Below are 23671 nucleotides of genomic sequence, written 5' to 3' on the forward strand. Positions count from 1 at the left end.
GGGTGAAGTAAAGAGCTGGGAAGTCGATTGGTGAAAGAAGATGAGGAATAGAGAAGGGGGTGCCATTATTGGAAGTTCGAGAAATTAATGTTTATGCCATCAGGTTGGAGGCTACCCAGACGGAACATAAGGTGTTGCTTCTCCAACCTGAGTATGACCTCATTATTACAGTAGAGGAGGCCATGGACTAGCATATCAGGATGGGAATGGGAGGTGAAATTACTTTTTCTAGTGGATGGAGCGTAGGTGCTCAGCGAAGCAGTCTCCCAATCTGTCAGGTGTCACAGGAGACCACACCAGGAACACCAGACACAGTATACAACCCCAACAGACTTACAGGTGAAGTGTCAGCTCACCTGGAAGGACTGTTTAGAGCCATGAATAGTAGTGAGGGAGGAGGTGTAAGGGCAGGTGTAGCACTTGTTCCGCTTGCCAGGAGGGAGATCAGTAGGGGTGGTGAATGGACAAGGGAGTCACGTAGGGAGAGATCCCTGCAGAAAACAGAAAGTGGGGTGGGGGGGAGATGTGCTTGGTGGTGAGCTCCTGTTGGAGATGGCGGACGTTACGGAAAATTATGTGCTGGACACGGAGGCTGGTAGAGTGGTAGGTGAGGATGAGAGGAACCCGATCTCTGGTGGGGTGGCAGGAGGATAGGGTGAGGGCAGATGTGCGTGAAATGGAAGAGGTGCGATTGAGGGCAGCGTTGATGGTGGAGGAGGGGAAGCCCCTTTCTTTGAAGAAGGAGGACATCTCCTTCGGTCTAGAATGGAAAGCTTCATCCTGAGAGCAGATACAGCAGAGATGGAGGAATTGAGAGAAGGATGGCATTTTTATAAGTAACTGTTACATCTTTCTACCGGACATAGATTGAACGACTGCTTTACCGAGCACCTACGCTCCATCTGCAAAAAAAAGCAGGATCTCGCAATGGCCGCCCATTTTAATTCCACTTCCCATTCCCATTCCAACAAGTTCATCCATGGCCTCCTCTATTGTCACAATGAGACCACACTCAGGTTGGAGGAAAAACACCTTATATTCCGTCTGGGTTGCCTCCAACCTGATGGCATGAACATCAATCTCTCGAACTTCCAGTAATCCCCCCTTCTCTATTCCCCATTCCCTTTTTCTCTCTCTCACTTTATCTCCTTGCCTGTTTATCACCTTCCTCTGGTGCTCTTCCCCTTTTTCTTTCTTGCATGGCCTTCTGTCCTCTCCTATTAGAATCCCTCTTCTCCTGCCCTTTATCTTTTTCACCAATCAACTTCCCAGATCATTACTTCACCCCTCCCCTCTCCCAATTTCACCTATCACCTTGTGTTTCTTCCTCTCCTCACCCACCTTCTAGCTCTGACCCCTCATCTTTTTTTCTCCAGTCCCAATGAAGGGTCTCAGTCTGAAACGTCAATTGTACTCTTTACCGTAGATGCTGCCTGGCCTGCTGAGTTCCTCTAGCATTTTGTGTGTGTTATTTGGATTTCTAGTATCTGCAGATTTTCTCTTTGATCTTGAAACAAAACTCCTGTCTGCCATGAAATTTCTGCTTAGGAGAGACCTTGCTAATCCACGGTGACCATCTTGTGTCTTGTTGCTATGCTCACTTTTGCCATGGTGAAAGAGTTGATGATTTGAAGGTTAAACAGTCACACCCTCACCTTTTTCGTTTGGTTGTCCTTTTCACAGTTTGATTCCTTCTCCACCCATTTCTGTTTAGTTCATTCAACTCATTATATTATTGACCATTAACCTCCTGCTTGTTATCTCTGTTTAATCATGAACTGGGTTATATATCTACAAAGCCATCAAGTTTTTATCTAATAAATGGTCTATTAATATGTTACTTTCTTTAATGAAATACAAATATTTGTCTGTACCGTTTAATTTTTGGGACAATTTATGTTTGTAAATCTAAAATTTGCTCTTATCTACTGACACACTAATAGAGAAGACAAAAAATGAACATCTAAAACAAAATTTATATCAGAAATCTAGGGTGCCTAAAGCTTTTGCACAATACTGTACTTTAGCCGAAGGGTGGTGAATCTGTGGAATTCATTGCCACAGATGGTTGTGGAGGCCAAGTCATTGAGTATATTTAAAGTAGAGTTTGACAGGTTCTTGATTGGTCAGGGTATCAATGGGAAGAGGGCAGGAGAATGGGGTTGAGGAGGATGATAAATTAGTCATGATAGAATGATGGAGCAGACTCAATGGGTCAAATAGCCTACTGCTGCTCCTATGTCTTATTGTCTTACGGTCTCTCTTTGGTTTCAGAAGAAACAGGAAAAGGTTGTACACTTTATCATTAGAGCTGTTAAACGGAGACCTCCTTAGAAGTCTGTCTCATCTTTTAACTATATGCCGGACAAAGCCAAGCTGTGAGAGCTTTGTATCAGGATGCCCTTAATGAGACGAACAATTCAAACTGGTTCAGCTCTGTATCCTGCAGCCAGGCAAATGTTATTAATTGATTCAACCATGCATGTAAACCTGTTGATAACCTGTATTAAACCATCTGTGTCGATATTGGTGACCATCTGTCTTTTAAGTTGATGGCGTGCAACTGGACAGTTCTTCAATCCCTCCAACAGGATGAAATTGAGGATATAAAGATGCACGTATGCTGTGATTCTGAGCAGAAAATGACCATTTGCAGAAGATAGATAAATAGGAGTTTTCTGAAAATGTGATGAGACATAGAACATAGAAAACCTACAACACAATACAGGCCCTTCGGCCTACAATGCTGTGCCGAACATGTACTTACTTTTGAAATTACCTCAGGTTATCCATAGCCGTCTATTTTTCTAAACTCTATGTATCAAACTCCAGATGTGTTCATCAGACTCCCAGTCAGGAAATTCTGTGGAGCAGTGGGAAGTTTTCTGACTTTACCTAATTGAATTTTGGCAAACATCTGTCGCATTTTCTGGTGCACTAGTCATGCAGTTTGTAGAGTACACAGTTGTACGTTTGTATAGGCCCTTCAGCCTATGGTGCTTAGTCTAGCCGTATTTATAATGATCCCATTTACCCTTTACCACATTCTGTGCCCTGGCAATTCAAGTGTTCGTCTGGATCCTTCAAACTTCCCAACTGTTTGTTCCAGGTCTCTGGGTACCACACAAATGCACAAACATGCGCTACTCTCACACAACCACACATGCAACTGTACATGCACACCCATGCACCAACACACATACGTGTTTGCACATTGGGCAGACATGCATACAATATGCATGCACAACACATACACACACATGCAATCACACAAATACATGTGCACACACTTGCACATTAACGCACACAACGTACACATCCACACACACCACAGGCATAACTGCCTACAGACGCACCATCTACACAAGAACACAAACACACGGGCACATGCACACCCATGCATCCACACACATACATACACACATGCACATTCACGCGAATGCACACACACACTCCCACATGCACATACACACACATAAACTGCTGGACATCCAGATTCACATCAGCACGACATAATTTCATTAGACCATAAGATATAGGAGCAGAAGTAGGCCATTTGGCCCATCGAGTCTGTTCCACCATTCAATCCTGGGCTGATCCAATTCTTCCAGTCATCCCCACTCCCCTGCCTTCTCCCCATACCCTTTGATGCCCTGACTAATCAAGAACCTATCTATCTCTGCCTTAAATACACCCAATGACTTGGTCTCCACAGCTGCTCATGGCAACAAATTCCACAGATTTACCACCCTCTGACTAAAGTAATTTCTCCACTTCTAAAAGGATGTCCTTCAATCCTGAAGTCGTGCCCTCTTGTCCTAAAATCCCCTACTATGGAAAATAACTTTGCCATATCTAATTTGTTCAGGCCTTTTAACATTCAGAATGTTTGACTTCTGTTGCACAGAGTTATATAGCACGCAGGAAGCTATAATAGGTATCGCCTTGCACACCAAAGGAGCTTCTTCCAAGCAAGCTCTTAAATATTAATGATTGACCCACCACCCTCATTTCTGTTGTCCTCAGATTACCGTATCAGCTCCTGTATGACCCAGGGTCCAGAGGAGGTTAGCAAGAATGATCCTGTGAATGAAAGGGTTAATACATGAGGAGAATTTGATGGCTCGTGGCCTGTACCCACTGGGATTTAGAAGAATGAGGGGGATCTCATTGAAACCTACCAAATATTAAAAGGCCTAGACAGAGTGGACATACAGAGGATGTTTCCTTTAGTTGTAGAGTCTAGAACCACAGGGCAGAAACTCAGAATATAAGGATGTCCCTTTAGAACAAAGTTAAGGAGGAATGCCTTTAGTCAGAAGCAGGTCAATCTGTGGAATTCATTGTTATGATCTGCTGTGGAGGCCAAGTCATTGGGTATATTTAAAGCAGAGGTTGATAGGTTCTTGATTAGTCAGGATGTCATAGATTTTGGGGTTAAGACAGGAGAATGGGGTTGAGAGAGAAAATATATCAGCCTCAGTTTTTTTTTAAATTTTCTCTCCATTTTGAAAATAGTCAACCCTTTCATTTCTTCTACCAAAGTGCTTGACACAATATTCCATCTGCTGTTTCTTTGCCCATTCTTCTTCATAATCTGTCTAAGTCCTTCTGCAGCCTCTCTACTTCCTGAAAACTACCTGACCCTCCACCTATCTTCATATAATCTGCTTGCAGCTGTTACATACCCCGTAACTGGGTCACTTACCAGCAAAGATAGAGAGGTCCGTTGAAGTCTGATGGTACTATTTTTTAACAGTATTTATTGATAGAAATACACAAAAATAATATCAATGCAAACACACAGGTAATATACGTCGTCAATACTAAATCTAAAAGCGCGGGTATAATAATAATCAATAAGAAATAGCTCTATCGTTGTCTAGGGGATAATGTATTGTCCGATGGAAATATAAAAGTCACTTTAGTTCAGTCAAGCTGTAGGCTGCAGCCTTTGGTTGGAGAGAAAGATGGGTTAAAACTTGCCCATTCCTTTTATGATGTCAATCCTTCGAGAGTCGTTGGGAGTTGAGTTCCCCGTTGTTAGCTAAAAACCGTTTTTCCATGGCAAAGGCCACCGATTCCGGGGCAAATAGAAGCGGACGCACGTGGCCTTCCACCGGCTTTCGCTATTACGGGATCGCTAGCGTTTCTTCTGGTGCGTCTGAGGGGCTGTTCCCCCAGACCCTCTTTTTATCCTGACTCACAGGGTCGCAGATGTCGATCAGGTTGGGATGATGCAATCCCTCCACCAACCTCCCCCTCGGTTCATTGCCTGGGGGGGGCTTCGATGCCTCGTACAGGATGCAATACACAAGTCCGTCTCCAAGAGACAATAGCCGGTATCAATGGGTCCGCCTTTTGGAGGCCAGGACACATTCCAACCCTTTTGTGGATTCTGCATGTCTTTCTCTCATTTCCTGTGTCCCCTGAACTGACTTAATAGTGATCTTGCGATTCTCACAAAGGAGGGGGCTACCCCGCACCCTTCGGCCCCTCAGAGCTGTGGCACATTCGTAACACAGCAAAGCCATCAATTCCATCATCCAAATCATTGAAATAAAACATAAAAAGAATCAGTCCTGATACAGAACACCACTAGTCACCGGCAGCCCGTCAGAAGAGGCTTCTTTTATTCCCACTCCTGCCAATCAGCCACTGCTTTATCCATGCCAGAATCTTCCCTGTAATGCCATGGGCTTGTAGCTTGTTAAGCAGCCTCATGTGTGGCACCTTGTCAAAGACCTTCTGAAAATCCAAGTACACTACATCAACAGATTCTCTTTTGTCTACCCTGTTGGTTATTTCTTCAAAGAATTCCAACAGATTTGTCAGGCAAGATTATCCCTTGAGGAAACCATGTTGACTATGGTCTATTTTATCATGTGCCTCCAAGTACCCGGAGACCTCGTCCTTAATCATTGACTCCAACTTCTTCCCAACACTGAGGTCAGAATAACTCGCCTATAGTTTCCTTTCTTCTGCCTCTCTCCTTCTTGAAGAGTGGAGTGACATTTCCAAATTTCCAGTCTTCCAGAACCATTCCAGAATCTAGTGATTCTTGGAAGATCATTACTAATGCCTCCCCAATCTCTTCAGCCACCTCTTTCAGAACCCTGGGCTGTACACCTTCTGGCCCAGGTGACTTGTCTACTTTCAGACCCTTCATTTTCTGAAGACTCTTCTCTGTAGTAATGGTAACTTCATGCACTTCATGACCCCTGATAAAGGGATGTTGTTCATTTGGGTGATTGTCATGAATTCCTTATTGTTTGGTGATGGTTAGATTACATTGATTTCATTTTAGAAAGAAATCTATTGAGATGGTTCAAAGTTTTTGCCACAGCTGATGTATAGAAGTTAAAGCAGGAGCAGAGTTCTTCTTTGTTTAATGACGATTAGTTTGGTTTGTAACACTGACAAGGTTTGCTTTGAATTTTCATTTGTCATTTTGCTCTCTCTCTCAGTTCCCAGCCAACCTCCAGACAACGTGAAAGCTGTGTCCATCTCATCGGATGTCGTCACTATTGTTTGGTCACCACCTCCACGTAGTACTTTGAATGGAGTATTGAAGGGTTTCCGTGTCATTTACTGGTCCGTGCACCAAGATGGAGGTTAGTTTCTGGGTCCTAATCTTCAGCTAAACATTTAAAATGCCTATATATCTATTTTCTTTCATGCTTGTGCATACAAAATTGAGGAATCCAGAGCTGGAGACAAGTAGTGCCGGATCATACAAAGTACATTTAGATATTAATCCCAACCTGTGGTCCACAGACCCCTTGCTGAATAGTATTGGTCCATGGCATAAGAAATGGTTGGGAACCTCTACTTTAATCCTTCAACATGCGTCAGGCCTTGCTTACCACCTCTTTACCCCATAACTCTTGGCATGTTGGAGATCTTTACTGTACCTTGGCAACATTATTCCAATCAGGACCCCGAAAACATGAACTGCTGCTAGAAGATCATCAATTTGGTGAAAAGCACACTTTAGTCTGCCCGAAACGAATTAGTCTTCCATTGCAATGAGATGCCCATAAGTGAATGCTGCTGACTGGCACAGTGCAGGCTATGGGAGTGGATGGTGAGGGTTCCACTGAAGCTCAGTGCAGTCAATGAAAAGACTGCTCTTGAAGGTTCTGCTGCCACTGAACTCTGAGGAGCTGGCTCCTGTCTAACTGCCCTGCAAGCACTTGATTGGTGTTTTGTGAATGACACTAAACTCGAGTTGCTGGATATCTTGAGCAAAACACATGCAAAATGCTGGAGGAACTCACCAAGTCAGGCAGCATCTATGAAAATGAATAAACAAACAACTTGTGAACAGTCTGAAGAAGGGTCTTGGCCCAAAACGTCAACTGTTTATTCTCTTCCATAGATGCTGCTTGGCCTGCTGAGTTCCTCCAGTATTTTATGTGTGTTGCTGATGTATGACACGTGTTTAGTAAATAGAACGTTTTGAGTGGATGACACTACAAATGTAAGGAAAGGCATGTACATATGGTATTCCAGTTCCTAGATTTATTATTATGAATACATTTTATTTTTGAAATGAAATCTTACATAGAATAACAACCTGCAGATGGATGGGTCTTTGATTCCCCTGGCCTCAACTCAAATATCACCTTACTTCCCAATTTAAGTTTCAAAATAGTTTATTGTCATTCTTCAGTACACAAGTATAAAGGAGAAGGAAGTTATTGTTACTCTGGTCTGAAGCAGCATAAAAAAAAACACAATAAACATAAAGAACACAGTAATTATAAATATAAAAGCAATCTTATAAAACACAATGTACAAATAACTGTTGAGTGTGACCAAATATACATAAGATTAGCTTATATATATATACACACATATATATATAGATTGATTGTCTGTACATAAAGTGACAGTGTGGGGTGGTGGGGTAGATAAATGGGTGGAGGTATGACTTACTCCTGGACCTGGCCAAAATGGCCATTCATAGATCCAGGCAGCGGGCAGTTGAGGGATCTGCCCGAGCTGACTGCTTGCCCCTCTTCCAGCCTTATGTCCCTGCTAGGGTATCTTTGGAGAGGGGCCATTGAGTATTATCGGAACAGTATGCTTCCCCACCACAGGGCATTTTATAGATAGCAGTAACCATATTTTAATTTGAAATTGTTAGCAGTCTTGTAAATCCCTGAAGATTGTATTTGTGTATTTTTTTAGTGAATAGTTTTGTAAAATAAAAATGGGTAGAGGTGTTGATCAGCCTGGTGACTTGGGGAAAGTAACTGCTTTTGAGTCTGGAGGTCCTGGTGTAGCCTCTTCTCTGATGGGAGTAATACAAGCAAAATGCCTGTAGCAGGTGTTTGTTGCACTGATACATGTCCTGAGTGACTTTTCCCCATCTTGTGTTGGTGCAGACTGGGGAGAGATGCAGAACATCACCACGATGGACTCACAAGTGGAGCTGAGAGGCTTGGAGAAGTTCACCAATTACAGTGTCCAGGTGCTGGCCTTCACTCAGGCAGGGGATGGCGTGCGCAGCCTGGTGATCTACGCACAGACAAAAGAAGACAGTAAGAATCCTTTCTTTCCTTCTCTGTAACACTAGAGCAAGTTTCCTCCATGAGGTTATGAGTGACGTTGCTAACACTAGCATCTGAGATTGAGAGGAGATTTGTGGGGTCCAGATATTATAAATGCAAGCATGCATTTTGCCCTCAGGTTGTGTGAGACGAGAACTAAAGGTCATCGGTTAAGGGTCAAAAATGAAATAAAGGGGGATTTCTTACCTCAGAAGGTGGTGAGAGTGTGGAACAAGCTGCCTGCAGGAGTGATGGATGCGGGTTCGATTTCAAACATTTAAGAGAAATTTGGAAAGTAGAATATTACAACACAGTACAGGCCATTTGGCCCACGCTGTCATGCCAATCATTTAACCTATTCTAGGATCAATCTAACCCTTCCATTCCACATTTACTGCCCATTACGCTACTGGCATTTAGGGCCGCTATGAAGGTCCTCCATCTTCATGTGTAGAAAGATTCTCCGTTGCTGCTTCCGTAACAATTTTGTTTTACTAGTCAGAGTTCTTAGCCCTGAGCTGAACCCCCGAACCTGGAGGACCGGTGGACCATTTTTAGACTGTCTCCTACCCTTTGACTTGTTTGGCATGGGTGACCCTACCAAGAGTCAAAGCATAAAGCCCTGACTCCAGTCAGGCAACATTGCTCTCTGGGCCATTGAGGCACGCAGCTTCCAAACCCAATGACAAGATTGTGTTCCTCTTGGATCTCCATTTTTCTATCATCAATGTTCCTATCTAAGAATTTCTTCACCCTCCCTAATGTATCTTCCTCTACTATCACCCCTGCCAAGGTATTTCATGCACTTGCTACGCTCTGTGTAAAAAAAGCTGCCTCTGATATCCTTTCTATACTTTCCTTAAATCACCTTAAAATTATGCCCCCTCATATTAGCCACTCCTATGTTTGGAAAATGTCTCTGGCTGTCCACTCGATTTATGCCTCTTATCATTTTGTACACTTCTATCAAGTCACCTCCCATCCTTCTTCACTCCAAAGAGAAAAGTCCTAGCTCGCTCAACCTATCCTCTTAAAACATGCTCTCTAATCCAGGCAGCATCCTGGCAAATCTCCTCTGAACCCTCTCTAAAGCTTCCACATCCTTCCCATAATGAGGCAACTAGAACTGAACACAATATTCCAAGTATGGTCTAACCAGAGTTTTATAGAGCTGCAATATCACCTCAAGGTTCTCAAACTCATCCCCCCCCTCCCCGACTGATGAACATACAATGCACATTCTTAACCACCCGATCAATTGCTACTAAAGTAGCTGAGATACAGAATACAAATTCACTCTCATGGAATTTATGTCAAGTTTTATTTTAATTTTAGTTCACTTTTCTTGTTATGTGCGCAAATGATGTTACTTTGAATTACAGAAAATCGTGACATGGAGATGGTTTTCTGGGAATACAACCCCCTCCTTCCCTCTATAACACCTGTCTCGACAGTTTCTCCCACACAAATGATTTATGTATTTAACAATCTTTGCTAGAGTTTTTTTCACCAATCAGTCACCCAAACTAATAATCACTCAAAGTCTACATCTTTTGACTTTTATTCTCCTGGACTAGGACCACTCTCTTCTAGCTAATGGTAGTAAGAAAAGCTTGATATTAATTACAGTGTTTGTATTTGTTTGTGATATTCTTATTTCAACAATTGCTTCCTACAGAATTGTTCTCGTTCATGGTTGCTCATGGTTGCTCCTGGTTGGTTCAGAGTTTAATGGGTTACATCATCGTGTATGTTGCTGTGTCAATTTAATGGTATGTTATCTCTACAGTGGTAACACTCCTTTTGGCTTTCTCCATAGCAACCCAAGTTTTATCCTGGATTTCCAGCTGCCTTTGACCAACATAAAATGTCTGCAAATGATCCTAGAGTTTATTTATGCTCCTATATCTCAGTCTTCAAGATGGTTTATTGATTTAAGTTTGTATGGTGGGACATTCAGATTTCCAGCATCCACAATATTATTCGTTTGCACTGTATTCAAACTCTTCTTGTTAGGAATGTTTGATGTGAATCTGTTTGCTGCTCTTGCAATAATGCCTGACAGGGATGTGCATTTCTGTAGGTATTTTTCTTTTGGGAATTGTAGCAATTGTGTTGCTGGTCAACAACTGTACAAAAATATCCTTTATACTGAGATGATAGTCTCTGCAAGTGCTCACCACTACTATTTGATCTTGCCTATTCTCCCATTCCTTCCAACCCCAATGAATCTTCTATAAAGATTAAAGTTTAGCTTTATTTGTCACATGTACATTGACACATACGGTGAAATGTATTGTTTGTGTCAAATCAATCAGCTCTGGGCAGCTCACAACACTTCCAGCACCAATGTAACACATCCACAGTTTACTAGCCCTAACCCATCCGGAACACTTGGAGGAAACCCAAACCGGGAAAATGTACAGACTCTTTACATACTGTGCTACCATGTCTTTTTATGAAACATAATCTTCATGCAAATGTAGCACATGTTTAAGTTTGGATCTATGTACATAGGGCATACCACTACACAAGTAACAGATTGAAGTAGATTGCACTGATCATATTAGAGGAAGCTGGATATGAGCACAAGTATAAAGTAACAGAAAGGCATTTCATGCAGCAACACACTCAATGTTGAGTTCCTGCATTAACTTTTGTGGTGCTCCAGATTCCGGCAACTGCTGTTCTCTTTGCCTGGGTATTCATTGTTGCCAGTTCATCACAGGAAAAGCACTCCTCATCACTGAGCATACTTACAAGGAGTGCTGCCACAAGAAAGCAGTATCTATTATCAAGGGCCCCCACCATCCAGCACATGCTCTCTTCTTGCTACTAAAATCGGACAGGAGATACAGGAGCCTTAGGTCCAACACCACCAGGTTCAGGAGCGTTTAGCACCATACATCCATCAGGGTCCTGAACTGGTGTAACTTCACTCACCTCAACACTGAATTGACTTTACAGACTCACTTTTAATGACTCTACTACTCGTGGTCTCAATATTATCATCTTTTTTTTGCACGATTTGTCTTCTTTTGTACATTGGTTGTTTGTCAGTCTTTGTTTATGTATAGTTCATAAATTCTATTGTATTTATTTATTTTCCTGTAAATACCTCAAGAAAATGAGTCTCAAGGTAGTAGATAGTGACATATTTGCACTTTGACAGTAAATTCCCTTTGACTTTGGGCATTGATGCGCAGAAGGATGGAATAGTTCAGTTGTCTGTTTCTGTACTGTGGATGTACAGAATTTATTTATCCAGCTTTTATTTATCCCCTCAATTGGAGGTTTTGACTGGCCAATCTTTAGCTGCCTTATCAATGAGGAGCAAGCCTAAAGGTTTTAAGCACTCCAGTTGGGCTAACCTTACAAAAAGCCATCTGTGGAATGGGAGCTTCATTTAAAAGCTCGGCAGTGGACTGACAGTGGTTAACAGTTGTGCAGTGAATGCCAAAACTGCAACAATAAATTTCATGACATATGCCAGTGATAATAAACCTAATTCAAAGTTCAAAGTAAATTTTATTATCAAAGTACAAATATGTCACCATACACAACCTTGAGATTAATTTTCCTGTGGGCATACTCAGCAAATCTATAGAATATTAACTATAACAGAATCAATGAAAGACGCCCAACTAGGACATTCAACCAGAGTACAGAAAACAACAAACTGTGAAAATGCTAATATAAATAAATAGTAATAAATATTGAGAACATGTGATGAAGAGTCCTTGTAAGTGAGTCCATAAGTTATGGGAACATTTCAATGATGGAGCAAGTGAAGTTATCTCCTTTGATTCAAGAGCCTGAACAAAGCACCTAGAAATTTAAAAATGCTGATCCTGTGCATCTTTGATCCTCCAGTGAGGACTGGCTCATGGACCACTGGCTTCCCTCTCCTGAAATCAGTTCATTAATCTTGCTGACATTGTGTGAGAGGTTGTTGTGGCATCATTCAACCAGATTTTCACTCTCCCTACTGTATGCTAATTCATCACCACCTTTGATTCAGTTCACAACAGCGGTGTCACCAGCAAACTTAAATATGGCATTGGAGCTGTATTTAGCCTCACAGTCACAAGTGTAAAGTGAGTAGAGCAGGAGCAAAGCACACTGCTTTCCTTTTGGGAGCAAAAATACAGAAGAAAAGGTGACCCAGCCATGACACACAGAGGAAATTAAGGTCTTGTATTAGCTCTAATAAGCAGGCATAAAAAGTTGCAAATAGAGGAAGCAGACCTGAGGACTGTAAGCAGTTTAGAGTTCAGCAAAATAGAAACATAGAAACCCTACAGCACAATACAGGCCCTTCGGCCCACAAAGCTGTACCAAACATATCCTTACTATAGAAATTACCTAGGGTTATCCATAGCCCTCTATTTTTCTAAGCTCCATGTACCTATCCAGGAGTCTCTGAAAAGACACTATTGTTTCTGCCTCTACTACTGCTGCCGGCAGCCCATTCCACGCACTCACCACTCTCTGCGTAAAAAAACTTACCCCTGACATTGCCTCTGCACCTACTCCCCAGCACCTTAAACCTATGTGTCCTCTCGTGCTAGCCATTTCAGCCCTGGGAAAAAGCCTCTGATTATCCACACGATCAATGCCTCTCATCATCTTATACACCTCTATCAGGTCATCTCTCATCCTCCGTCGCTCCAAGAAGAAAAGGCCAAGTTCACTCAACCTATTCTCATAAGACATGCTCCCCAATCCAGGCAACCTCCTTGTAAATCTCCTCTGCACCCTTCCTATGGTTTCCACATCCTTCCTGTAGTGAGGTGACCAGAACTGAGCACAGTACTTCAGGTGGGGTTTGATCAGGGTCCTATATAGCTGCAACATTACCTCTCAGCTCCTAAACTCGATCCCACGATTGATGAAGGCCAATGCTCTGTATGCCTTCTTAACCACAGAGTCAACCTGCACAGCAGCTTTGAGTATCCTATGGACTCGGACCCCAAGATCCCTCTGATCCTCCACACTGCCAAGAGTCTTACTATTAATACTATATTCTGCCATCATATTTGATCTACCAAAATGAACCATCTCACACTTATCTGGTTTGAACTCCATCTGCCACTTAACAGCCCAGTTTTGCATCCTATTAATGTCCCGCTGTAACCTCTGACAGCCCTCCACACTGTCCAAACACCCCGAATCTTTGTGTCATCAGCAAATTTACTAGCCCATCCCTCCACTTCCTCATCCAGGTCATTCATAAAAATCACAAAGAGTAGAGGTCCCAGAACAGATCCCTGAGGCACACCACTGGTGACTGACCTCCATGCAGAATATGACCTGTCGATAACCACCCTTTGCCTTCTGTGGGCAAGCCAATTCTAGATTCACAAAGCATGGTCCCATTGGATCCCATGTCTCCTTACTTTCTCAATAAGTCTTGCATGGGGCACCTTATCAAATGCCTTGCTGAAATCCATATACACTACATCTACTGCTCTTCCTTCATCAATGTGTTTAGTCACATGCTCAAAAAATTCAATCAGGCTCATAAGGTATGACCTGTCTTTCACAAAGCCATACTGACTATTCCTAATCATATTATGCCAATCAATATTTGGGAAATTAAAATCTCCCACCATGACAACCCTGTTATTATTACACCTTTCCAGAATCTGTATCCCTATCTGCTCCTCAATGTCCCTGTTACTATTGGGTGGTCTATAAAAAACACCCAGTAGAGTTATTGACCACTTCCTGTTTCTAACTTCCACCCACAGAGACTCAGTAGACAATCCCTCCATGACTTCCTCCTTTTCTGATCAGCAGTTGCACACCCCCACCTCTTTTGCCTCCCTCCCTGTCCTTTCTGAAGCACCCTAAAACCTGGCACTCTAAGTAACCATTCCTGCCCCTGGGCCATCCAAGTCTATGTAATGGCCACAACATCATTGCTCCAGGTACTGATCCACACACTAAGCTCATTTTCATTGTTCATAATACTCCTTTCATTAAAATAGACACATCTCAAACCATTGGTCTGAGCATGTCCCTTCTCTATCACCTGCCTATCCTCCCTCTCACACTGTCTACAAGCTTTCTCGATTTGTGAGCCAACCGCCTCTTCCTCCATCTCTTCAGTTTGGTTCCCACCCCCCAGCAATTCAAGTTTACACTCTCCTCAATAGCTGTAGCAAACCTCCCTGCCAGGGGATTGGTCTCCCTCGCATTTAAGTGCAACCTGTCCTTTTTGTACAGGTCACACCTGCCCCAAAAGGGGTCCCAATGATCCAGAAATCTGAATCCATGCCCCCTGGTCCAATCCCTCAGCCATGCATTTATCCTCCACCTCACTATTCCTATTCTCACTGTCATGTGGCACAGGCAGTAATCCCGAGATAACTACCTTTGAGGTCCTGCTTCTCAACTTCCTTCCTAACTCCCTGTAGTCTGTTTTCAGGACCTCCTCCCTTTCCTACCTATGTCGTTGGTACCAATATGTACCACGACCTCTGACTGTTCTCCTTCCCGCTTCAGGATATCGTGGATGCGATCAGAAACATCCCGGACCCTGGCAACTGGGAGGCAAACTACCATCTGTGCTTCTTTCCTGCATCCACAGAATCGCCTGTCTGACACCCTAACTACAGAGTCCCCTATCACTACTGCCTTCCTCTTCCTTTCCCTACCCTTCTGAGCCACAGGGCCAGACTCTGTGCCAGAGGCACGGCCACTGTGGCTTCCCCCAGGGAGGCTGTCCCCCCCAACAGTACTCAAACAGGAGTACTTATTGTCAAGGGGGACAGCCACAGGGGTACTCTCTAGTATCTGACTCTTGCCCTTCCCTCTCCTGACTGTTACCCACTTATCTGTCTCCCGAGGCCCTGGTGTGACTACTTGCCCATAGGTCCTCTCTATCTCCTCCTCACTTTCGCTGACCAGACGAAGGTCATTGAGCTGCATCTCCAGTTCCCTAACACAGTCCCTAAGGAGCTGCAGTTCGACACACCTGGTGCAGATATGGCCGTCCAGGAGGCTGGGAGTCTCCCAGACTTCCCGCATCTGATATCGAGCACAGAACACCGGCCTCACACGCATACTTCCTATCTGTATTCTACACAGCCAACCTACCTTGCCTCAACCCATTGAACCAAAGCCCTCCTACTCTGCCTACCTCTACATTGTTGCCTGCTTTTCTGATGCCCATTCTATAAAGCCGACTCCTTTAAAAATCTTCTCGCTGTTCTAACTGGCTGACGTCTACGCGCTTGCGCAGTCGTACCTCGGTCAAAATAACGATCAACAATTTGATTCCAGGAGCATGAGAGTAAACTTCAAGGAACATAAAGTGAACTACAAAAGCTTCCACAAGTATGAACAATATGGTATCCTCACACTTAAAAAGAGGAAACATTAAAATAGGGATCAAGAAAAGAGCAGAGAAGCAGGCAATAAATATTTCAGTTCTGACTTGAAAGAAAATAGAACAAATAACTTCCCAACAATTCTAGGAAACAAAGAGTCTAAAGAAAAGAAAGAAGTAAAGTAACATAGTATTAGTAAAATCATATTTCAGTATAAATTAATGTCACTAAAACTGAACAAATTCACAGAGCTTGAAAATTTGCATCCCAGGTTACAAAAGAAAGCAAACATTGATATAAAGTTCAAAGTAAATATATTATCAAAGGACATTTATGTCCTGAGCAGGAGGCTGAGCACTCAGCCTTGTGCATCTGTGCTGTTGCCAATCCAAGCTGAATATAGTGGATGCATTGGCTGTAATCTTCCAAAATTCGACAGATTATGGAAAACATCTTGTCAATTAGATAGATAGATACTTTATTGATCCCAAAGGAAATTACAGTGTCACAGTAGTATTAAAATTGCACAGATATACAAATATTAGAAGAGAAGTAAGAAAAAATAAAAAGATAAATTACCTTAAAATAAGATGTACACGATTTTCAAGTCAAAGATTGCAAGATTTAGAAGATTTCCAAGTTCATATTGATAAGATGGTAGTGCAAGAATTGCTGTAATATTAATAGTAATGGGTGCACATTCACACCGTCCAGATAAGAAGAGATGGTAGTACTGCACAGTATTGCACATGGTGTTCACAATAGCAGGGTGTGGTAAACAGAGCTCAACAGAGCTTAAAAAGAGGTTAATAACAGTCTAACAGGAGGGGGTCATCACTTCCCCGGCTATAGGTTGACTCATTATGGAGCCTAATGGCCAAGGGTAAGAATTACCTCATATAGAGCTCTTTGGAGCAGTGTAGTTGTAGTAGTCTGTTACTGAAAGTGCTCCTCTGTTCAGCCAAGGTGGCATGCAGAGCGTGAAAGACATTGTCCAGAATTGCCAGGATTTTCCGTAGGGTCCTTTGTTTTACCCCAGCCTCCAGTGTGTCCAGTTTGACTCCTATATCAGAGCCAGCCTTTCTAATCAGTTTATTGAGCCTTTTGGCATCACCCGTGTTGATGCCATTGCCCCAGCACACCACTGCACAGAAGATTGTACTGGTGACAGCAGACTGGTAGGACACGTGAAGGAGAGGCCTGCACACTCCAAAGGATCTCAGTCTCCTCAGGAAGTAGAGGCGACTCTGGCCCTTCTTGTACACAGACTCTGTGTTGGTGCTCCACTGTCATCCAGGTGCACCCTCAGATCCTCACCACATCCACATTCTCACCATCAACAGTACCAGGGAACTGTGCAGGCTTAGTCTTCTCAAAATCCTTCACCATCTCCTTTGTCTTACTGAGCTGCAGATGATTCAGCTTGCACTATTTGATAAGGTCCCACGTACGAGATTGGTGGGTAAAATCAAAGCTCAGGGCAATGGGGGGAAGACATTGACATGGATAGAAAACTGGTTGGCAGATAGAAAGCAAAGGGTAGCGGTGAATGGGTGTTTCTCGGAATGGCAAGTAGTGACTAGTGGGGTGCCACAGGACTCGGTATTGGGACCACAGCTGTTTACAATTTACGTCAACGATTTGGATGAAGGCATTGAAAATAACATCAGCAAATTTGCTGATGATACTAAGCTGGGTGGCAGTGTGACATGTGATGAGGATGTTAGGAGAATTCAGGGTGACTTGGATAGGCTGGGTGAGTGGGCAGATACTTGGCAGATGACGTTTAATGTGAATAAGTGTGAGGTTATCCACTTTGGGAGTAAGAACAGGAAGACAGATTATTATCTGAACAGTGTAGAGTTAGGTAAGGGAGAAATACAAAGAGATCTAGGAGTCCTTGTTCATCAGTCACTGAAGGTGAATGAGCAAGTGCAGCAGGCAGTGAAGAAGGCTAATGGAATGTTGGCCTTTATTACAAAGGGAATTGAGTACAAGAGCAAGGAAATCCTTTTGCATTTGTACAGGGCCCTGGTGAGACCACACCTGGAGTATTGTGTACAGTTTTGGTCTCCAGGGTTAAGGAAGGACATCCTGGCTGTAGAGGAAGTGCAGCGTAGATTCACGAGGTTAATTCCTGGGATGTCTGGACTGTCTTACGCAGAGAGGTTAGAGAGACTGGGCTTGTACACGCTGGAATTAAGGAGATTGAGAGGGGATCTGATTGAAACATATAAGATTATTAAGGGATTGGACAAGATAGAGGCAGGAAATATGTTCCAGATACTGGGAGAGTCCAGTACCAGAAGGCATGGTTTGAGAATAAGGGGTAGGTCATTTAGGACAGAGTTGAGGAAAAACTTCTTCTCCCAGAGAGTTGTGGGGGTCTGGAATGCACTGCCTCGGAAGGTAGTGGAGGCCAATTCTCTGGATGCTTTCAAGAAGGAGCTAGATAGGTATCTTATGGATAGGAGAATCAAGGGATATGGGGACAAGGCAAGAACCGGGTATTGATAGTAGTTGATCAGCCATGATCTCAAAATGGCAGTGCAGGCTCGAAGGGCTGAATGGTCTACTTCTGCACCTATTGTCTATTGTCTATTCGACAAAGTCCTCCACCAGGGCCCTGTATTCATCCTCCCGTCCTCCCTTAAACACCCAACTATTGCTGAGTCATCAGAGAATTTCTGCAGATGACATGACTCAGTGTTGTATCTAAAGTTCGAGGTATACAGGGTAAACAGGAAGGGAGCCAATACAGACCCTGTGGGGCACTAGTGCTGTTTGTTGTCTGACACACAGCTCTGAAGCTGCACAAACTGTGGTCTGCCAGTCAGGTAGTCCACTATCCAGGGCACAATAGAAGTGCCAACCGGCATTGAACAGAGCTCCCCCCCACCCCCAGCAATGAGGGCTGTATGGTATGAAGGCAATTGAGAAACCATGATCCTCACAGTGCTGGCCTGCTTATCCAAATGGGAGTAGGCTCTGTTCAGCGGGTAAATGACAGCATCATCAACTCCAACGTGCTCCCAGAGGGACAAATTGCAGGGGATCCAGGATTGGAGGTGAGGGAGGACCAGCCTCTGTAGGTTCTTCATGATGTGTGAGGCCAGGGCCACTGGACAGTAGTCATTTAAGACTTTCGGTGGGCTCTTCTTGGGTACTGGGACACACATGGGGATATTTTCCACAGTCAGGACCCTCTCCAGGATGAGACTCAGATTGAAAATGTGCTCCACACTCCTTCAGGACCTTGTGTTCACACCACCCGATGCTTTTCTGAGTTTCCCCAGAGCCCTTCTCACCTGCTCAGTAGTGAAGGTGAGTCCATGATAACAGGGGAATTGGTGGAAGGTGAAGATTGGGACGATAGCAGTTGGTACATGGAGGTGTCGATGGTAGGTGCAGGGCAAGGAGGGGATGTAGACAGTGGTAGCCTGTGTTGTTCATCCACGTGTTGAACTGGAGGAACGGAGGTGTTGGTGCTGAGGGATCATTGGGTGCCTCGGCACCTGGGCTGGTGTGCTGAGGGGGGGTGTAAACAGGAGGGCAGTTGTCAAACCTATTGAAGAATTGGTTCAGTTCATTAGCCCATTCACGACTGCATGAATCGTGAATTCATGCACGATGAATTCACAGCTAGGCTGGTTATAAGATGGCAAACGTAATTCCACTGTTGTGTGCCAGCTTGTACTCCTTCCCCTCCCCCACCTTATTCTGGCTTCTGCCCCCCTTCCTCTCCAATCTTGATGAAGGGTCTCTGCCTGAAATGTTGACCGTCCATTGAAGGTGCATCTTGCTTGTCAATGCTCTGTACTGCTGTATGTAGTTACAGAAGTCCAGGGCACGATGACATATACTGCAGGTTGTAATTGGTAATGTAACATCCAGCAAAGTACAGTCTGGGCTGCTCAGACAGATCATTCCATACATAAGTAGCATAACAGAATGCAGAATATAATATTACAGTTACAGAGAAAGTGCAGTGCAGTGAGACAAATGAGGTGCAAGGGCATGATGAGGTAAATTGAGAGATAAAGTTCATCTTATCATATAAGAATTCTGTTCAAGAGTTTTAGTCAGCAGTTCTCTTCATAGTAGCCTGTCAGCACCATCCCGTCCAACTGGTTCAATATCCACTGATGTAGATGTGAAATTAACATCGCATGGTCAGGAAATGAACAAGTTATAATGGGATCAATCTTCCGCAATGGACAGTTTGGATCAGCAAGAAAGTAAACTCATAACTCTGGCTGTCCCTAAATGTAGTCTGTGAGATCAGGAAACCTGCACTGAACACAGGGCACTGGCATTGTGCACAGACTTACCCGTTCTTTGATCGGTTGACTCAAATTTAGCACAGCAGCCCCATGAAAAGAATGGAGAAAATTAGCTGATGAGCAAAAGTTTAGTGTATATGTTTCTGGAAATGGATCAGTATGTGTGAGTGTGGACATTCTTGCATCTTAACCTTCGTATTCATGTGTGTGTGCATGAGTCATTCCAGTGTGCACACTGTTTACTAGTGTTATGCTTGTATACATGAAAGTACTCCAAAGAGAAAAATACCAAACACAAAAGATGTGTATATCTTTTGTTTTGCACTTTAATCTTGATATTTTTTCCTACCAGATTTTGGATATCCCCAGTGTGAGGGATTAGGGGCCTGACTGGCTGTCAAACCTGTTCTGAGAGTTTATGCAGGTGTCTGTCCTGAGACAGCCCATACACATCACCCAGCAATGCTGTAAGGCTGGGAGCATGGGCCCAATGGAAGACCGTGTCTGGGGCCATACTGTAGGGAACAGAGTTCTCCAAGTGCAGACAGGCAGCAATCTTGGTGTAGCGATGCAGCTGTGATTGAAAGACCTGACATGTAAGCTCATTTTGCAACACTAGACGTGGCCCTTTCACATACTGAGACCCAAGGGGCTACCACAGAGAACAGAACCCACTGTAGCTTTCCCAGTGGGCAGAACATATTTAAAAAGAATTATTTGGGACAACCGGGAGTTGAAACGAGTTGGGGCGGACGTGGCTAGAATAGCATTTTGTCCAGCAAGCTTGCCTTTCGACCGGTGAAGTGATTTAAAATTAAAATGTACCTAATTATAGACTGCAGCCTGAAATTACGGCCTCAGTTCATGCCAGAACAAATCCTATCATGTTCAAATCGATTATAACACACCACCTCCAAGGTTATTAATTGTCCCTTGATTGCAGTGGATAGCAAATCCTCATGGAATCTTGCCAGATCAACCGGATGACCCATTTTCCACGCAAAGCAGCATCTGCACCTGTTTTATTTTTTAATAATACCATGAGCCCCACGTATTTGCATATTTTTTTCATTAACTAATCCCTGTTTTGCATAAGAGTTAGCAGAAGGGTTTTTATATTCTGATTCAAAAAGAAATCCGAGTTCTCCGGGTAATTATTACATATTTAAGCACCTCTAGAATGCAGATGAATCTGTCATGTGTTGTTTTCAGACACGTTTAATATGATAATCCTATCGTGGAAATAAATTCATATTAATGAATGGACTTCGGTTTGCTTATTTCCATTGGGCTTTTACTTGGTAGGCAGCCGGGGTTTCTGCTTTCCTGGCTGATTAATATTGTACACATGTACTCAGACAGGTTACTTTCAGCCATTTAATGTTACACAGAGTAGAAGGTATACACCGTGGTACCTCCTGTAAAGTGATCAATGAGTGTACGTTTATAGTCTTCTGCTGTAGCCCATCCACTCCAAGGTTTGACACGTTGTGCATTCAGAGATGCTCTTCTGCACACCACTGTTGTGACGTGTGGTTATTTGAGTTACTGTCACCTTCCTGTCAGCTTGAACCAGTCTGGCCATTCTCCTCTCACCTCTCTCATTAACAAGGTGTTTTCACCCACAGAACTGCTACTCACTGGATGTTTTTTTTTGTTTTTCATACAATTCTCTACAAACTTCAGAGACTGTTATGTGTGAAAATCTTAGGAAATCAGCAGTTTCTGAAATACTTCAACCTCCCCGTCTGGCACCAATAATCATTTCCACGGTCAAAGTCAGTAAGATCACATTTCTTCCCCATTCTGATATTTGGTTTGAATGACAACTGAACCTCCTGACCATGTCTGCATGTTTCTATGCATTGAGCTGCTGCCACGTGATTGGCTAATTAGATATTTGCATTAATAAGCAAGTGTGCCTAATAAAATGGCATCTGAATATACTCCTCTCAGGTTTCTTGGGATAATATAACATCTACCAGGGTGAGATCTGATGGGCAGCAGTCATTCTGAGAAGTGCACAGATGTACCTAATAAAGTGGACTCTGAGAATAGTGTATGTAATGGGGTTACTGGACCTGTATGCCTAGACCCTGCATTGTTGATTCTGGGACAGATGGCAATTTCATATTAAATAAATCAGGAATAAAAAAGAACTAAACTTATTAATTAATGGATATAGAGTCAGGCAGAATGGAAACAGGCCCTTTAGCCCAACTAGCTATGCCAACCGAGATTCAAAGTTCAAAGCAAATTATTATCGAAGTATGTATATGTTGCCATATACTACCTTGAGATTCACTTTTTGTGGGCATTCGCAGTAGATACGATAGAATCAATGAAAAACTGCACACAAAGACTGACAACCAATGTACAAAAGAAGAGAGACTACACAATAAAATAATAAATAAGTAAATAATACCGTGAATACGAGGTACAGAGTCCATGAAAGTGAGTCCATAGGTTGTGTATTCAGTTCCGAGATTACCATCTAGGATAATACCATTTGCCCACATTTGGGCCATTTTCCTCTTCACCCTTCCTATCTACACACATGTCCAAGTGTCCATTAAACATTGCTAATGGACCAAGCTTCTGACAGCTTTTTCTATATACTGGGTGGTAAAAATTACCCTTCAAGCTCCTATTAAATGGACCTGCCTTCGGACAGATCGTTCTATATACTGACCACCCTCTGGGGGAACAAAGTTGTCCCTCAAGTTCCTATTAAATTCCACTTCCCCCACCAAACCTATGTCCTCTAGTTCTTGATTCCCGAACTCTAGGATAAAGACTGTGCACAGTCACCCTGTCTATTTCCCTCATGATTTTATACACCTCTGTAAGATCCGCCTACATTCCCCTCAGGTTCAATGAATAAAACTCCAGCATCTCAACCTTTCTTCATAACTCAGACCCTCGAGTCTCAGAAACATCCTCACATCCTCATAAATCTCCTCTGCCCTGTTTCCAGTTTGATGGCATCCTATCTGTAGCAGAATGACCAAAACTGAACACAATATTCCGAATATCTTGTGCAAGTGATCTGAAGAGAGGGCTGGAAAATGATGTTGAGATGAATGAATGGTAAAGCAGGGGTAGGAAGCCAGATGACCTACCCCTGCTCCTATTTTTTATGATCTTATGTTTCTATATTATGGTATATATGCATGGGTTAGATGGGCTGAAAGGCCTGTTTCTGTGCTGTAGTGATCTATGACTAAGCATAAAACTCCTAGAGAGTTGTTAAAAAAACATTTGCTTCACTCATATCGTTACACTGTCTGACCTAGAGAAATGAGATTGACACTCATGAACACGAGAGATTCTGCAGTTGCTGGAAATCTTAAGCAACATACACAAAATCCAGAAGGAATTCAGCAGGTCAGGCAGCATCTATGGAGAGGGATAAACAGTCAATGTTTTGGGCTGAGATCATTTGTGAAGACTGGAAAGGAAGGTGGAAAGAGTCAGAATAAGGCGTGGTGAG

General features: G+C 43.2%; 1 protein-coding gene across 2 annotated transcripts in view; it reads left to right on the top strand.

The window, feature by feature from the left end:
• dscaml1 (Down syndrome cell adhesion molecule like 1) overlaps nucleotides 1-23671 on the top strand; it is a 673508-nt gene that overhangs the window by 510796 nt on the left and 139041 nt on the right. For both annotated transcript variants that reach the window (XM_073030068.1, XM_073030069.1), the window contains 2 exons: nucleotides 6468-6614; nucleotides 8394-8549. In XM_073030068.1, the coding sequence (XP_072886169.1) occupies nucleotides 6468-6614; nucleotides 8394-8549 (303 nt within the window). The remainder of the gene's footprint in view (nucleotides 1-6467; nucleotides 6615-8393; nucleotides 8550-23671) is intronic.

The sequence above is a fragment of the Hemitrygon akajei genome, chromosome 26, assembly GCF_048418815.1.
Source record: "Hemitrygon akajei chromosome 26, sHemAka1.3, whole genome shotgun sequence".
Classification (NCBI taxonomy): Eukaryota; Metazoa; Chordata; class Chondrichthyes; order Myliobatiformes; family Dasyatidae; genus Hemitrygon; species Hemitrygon akajei.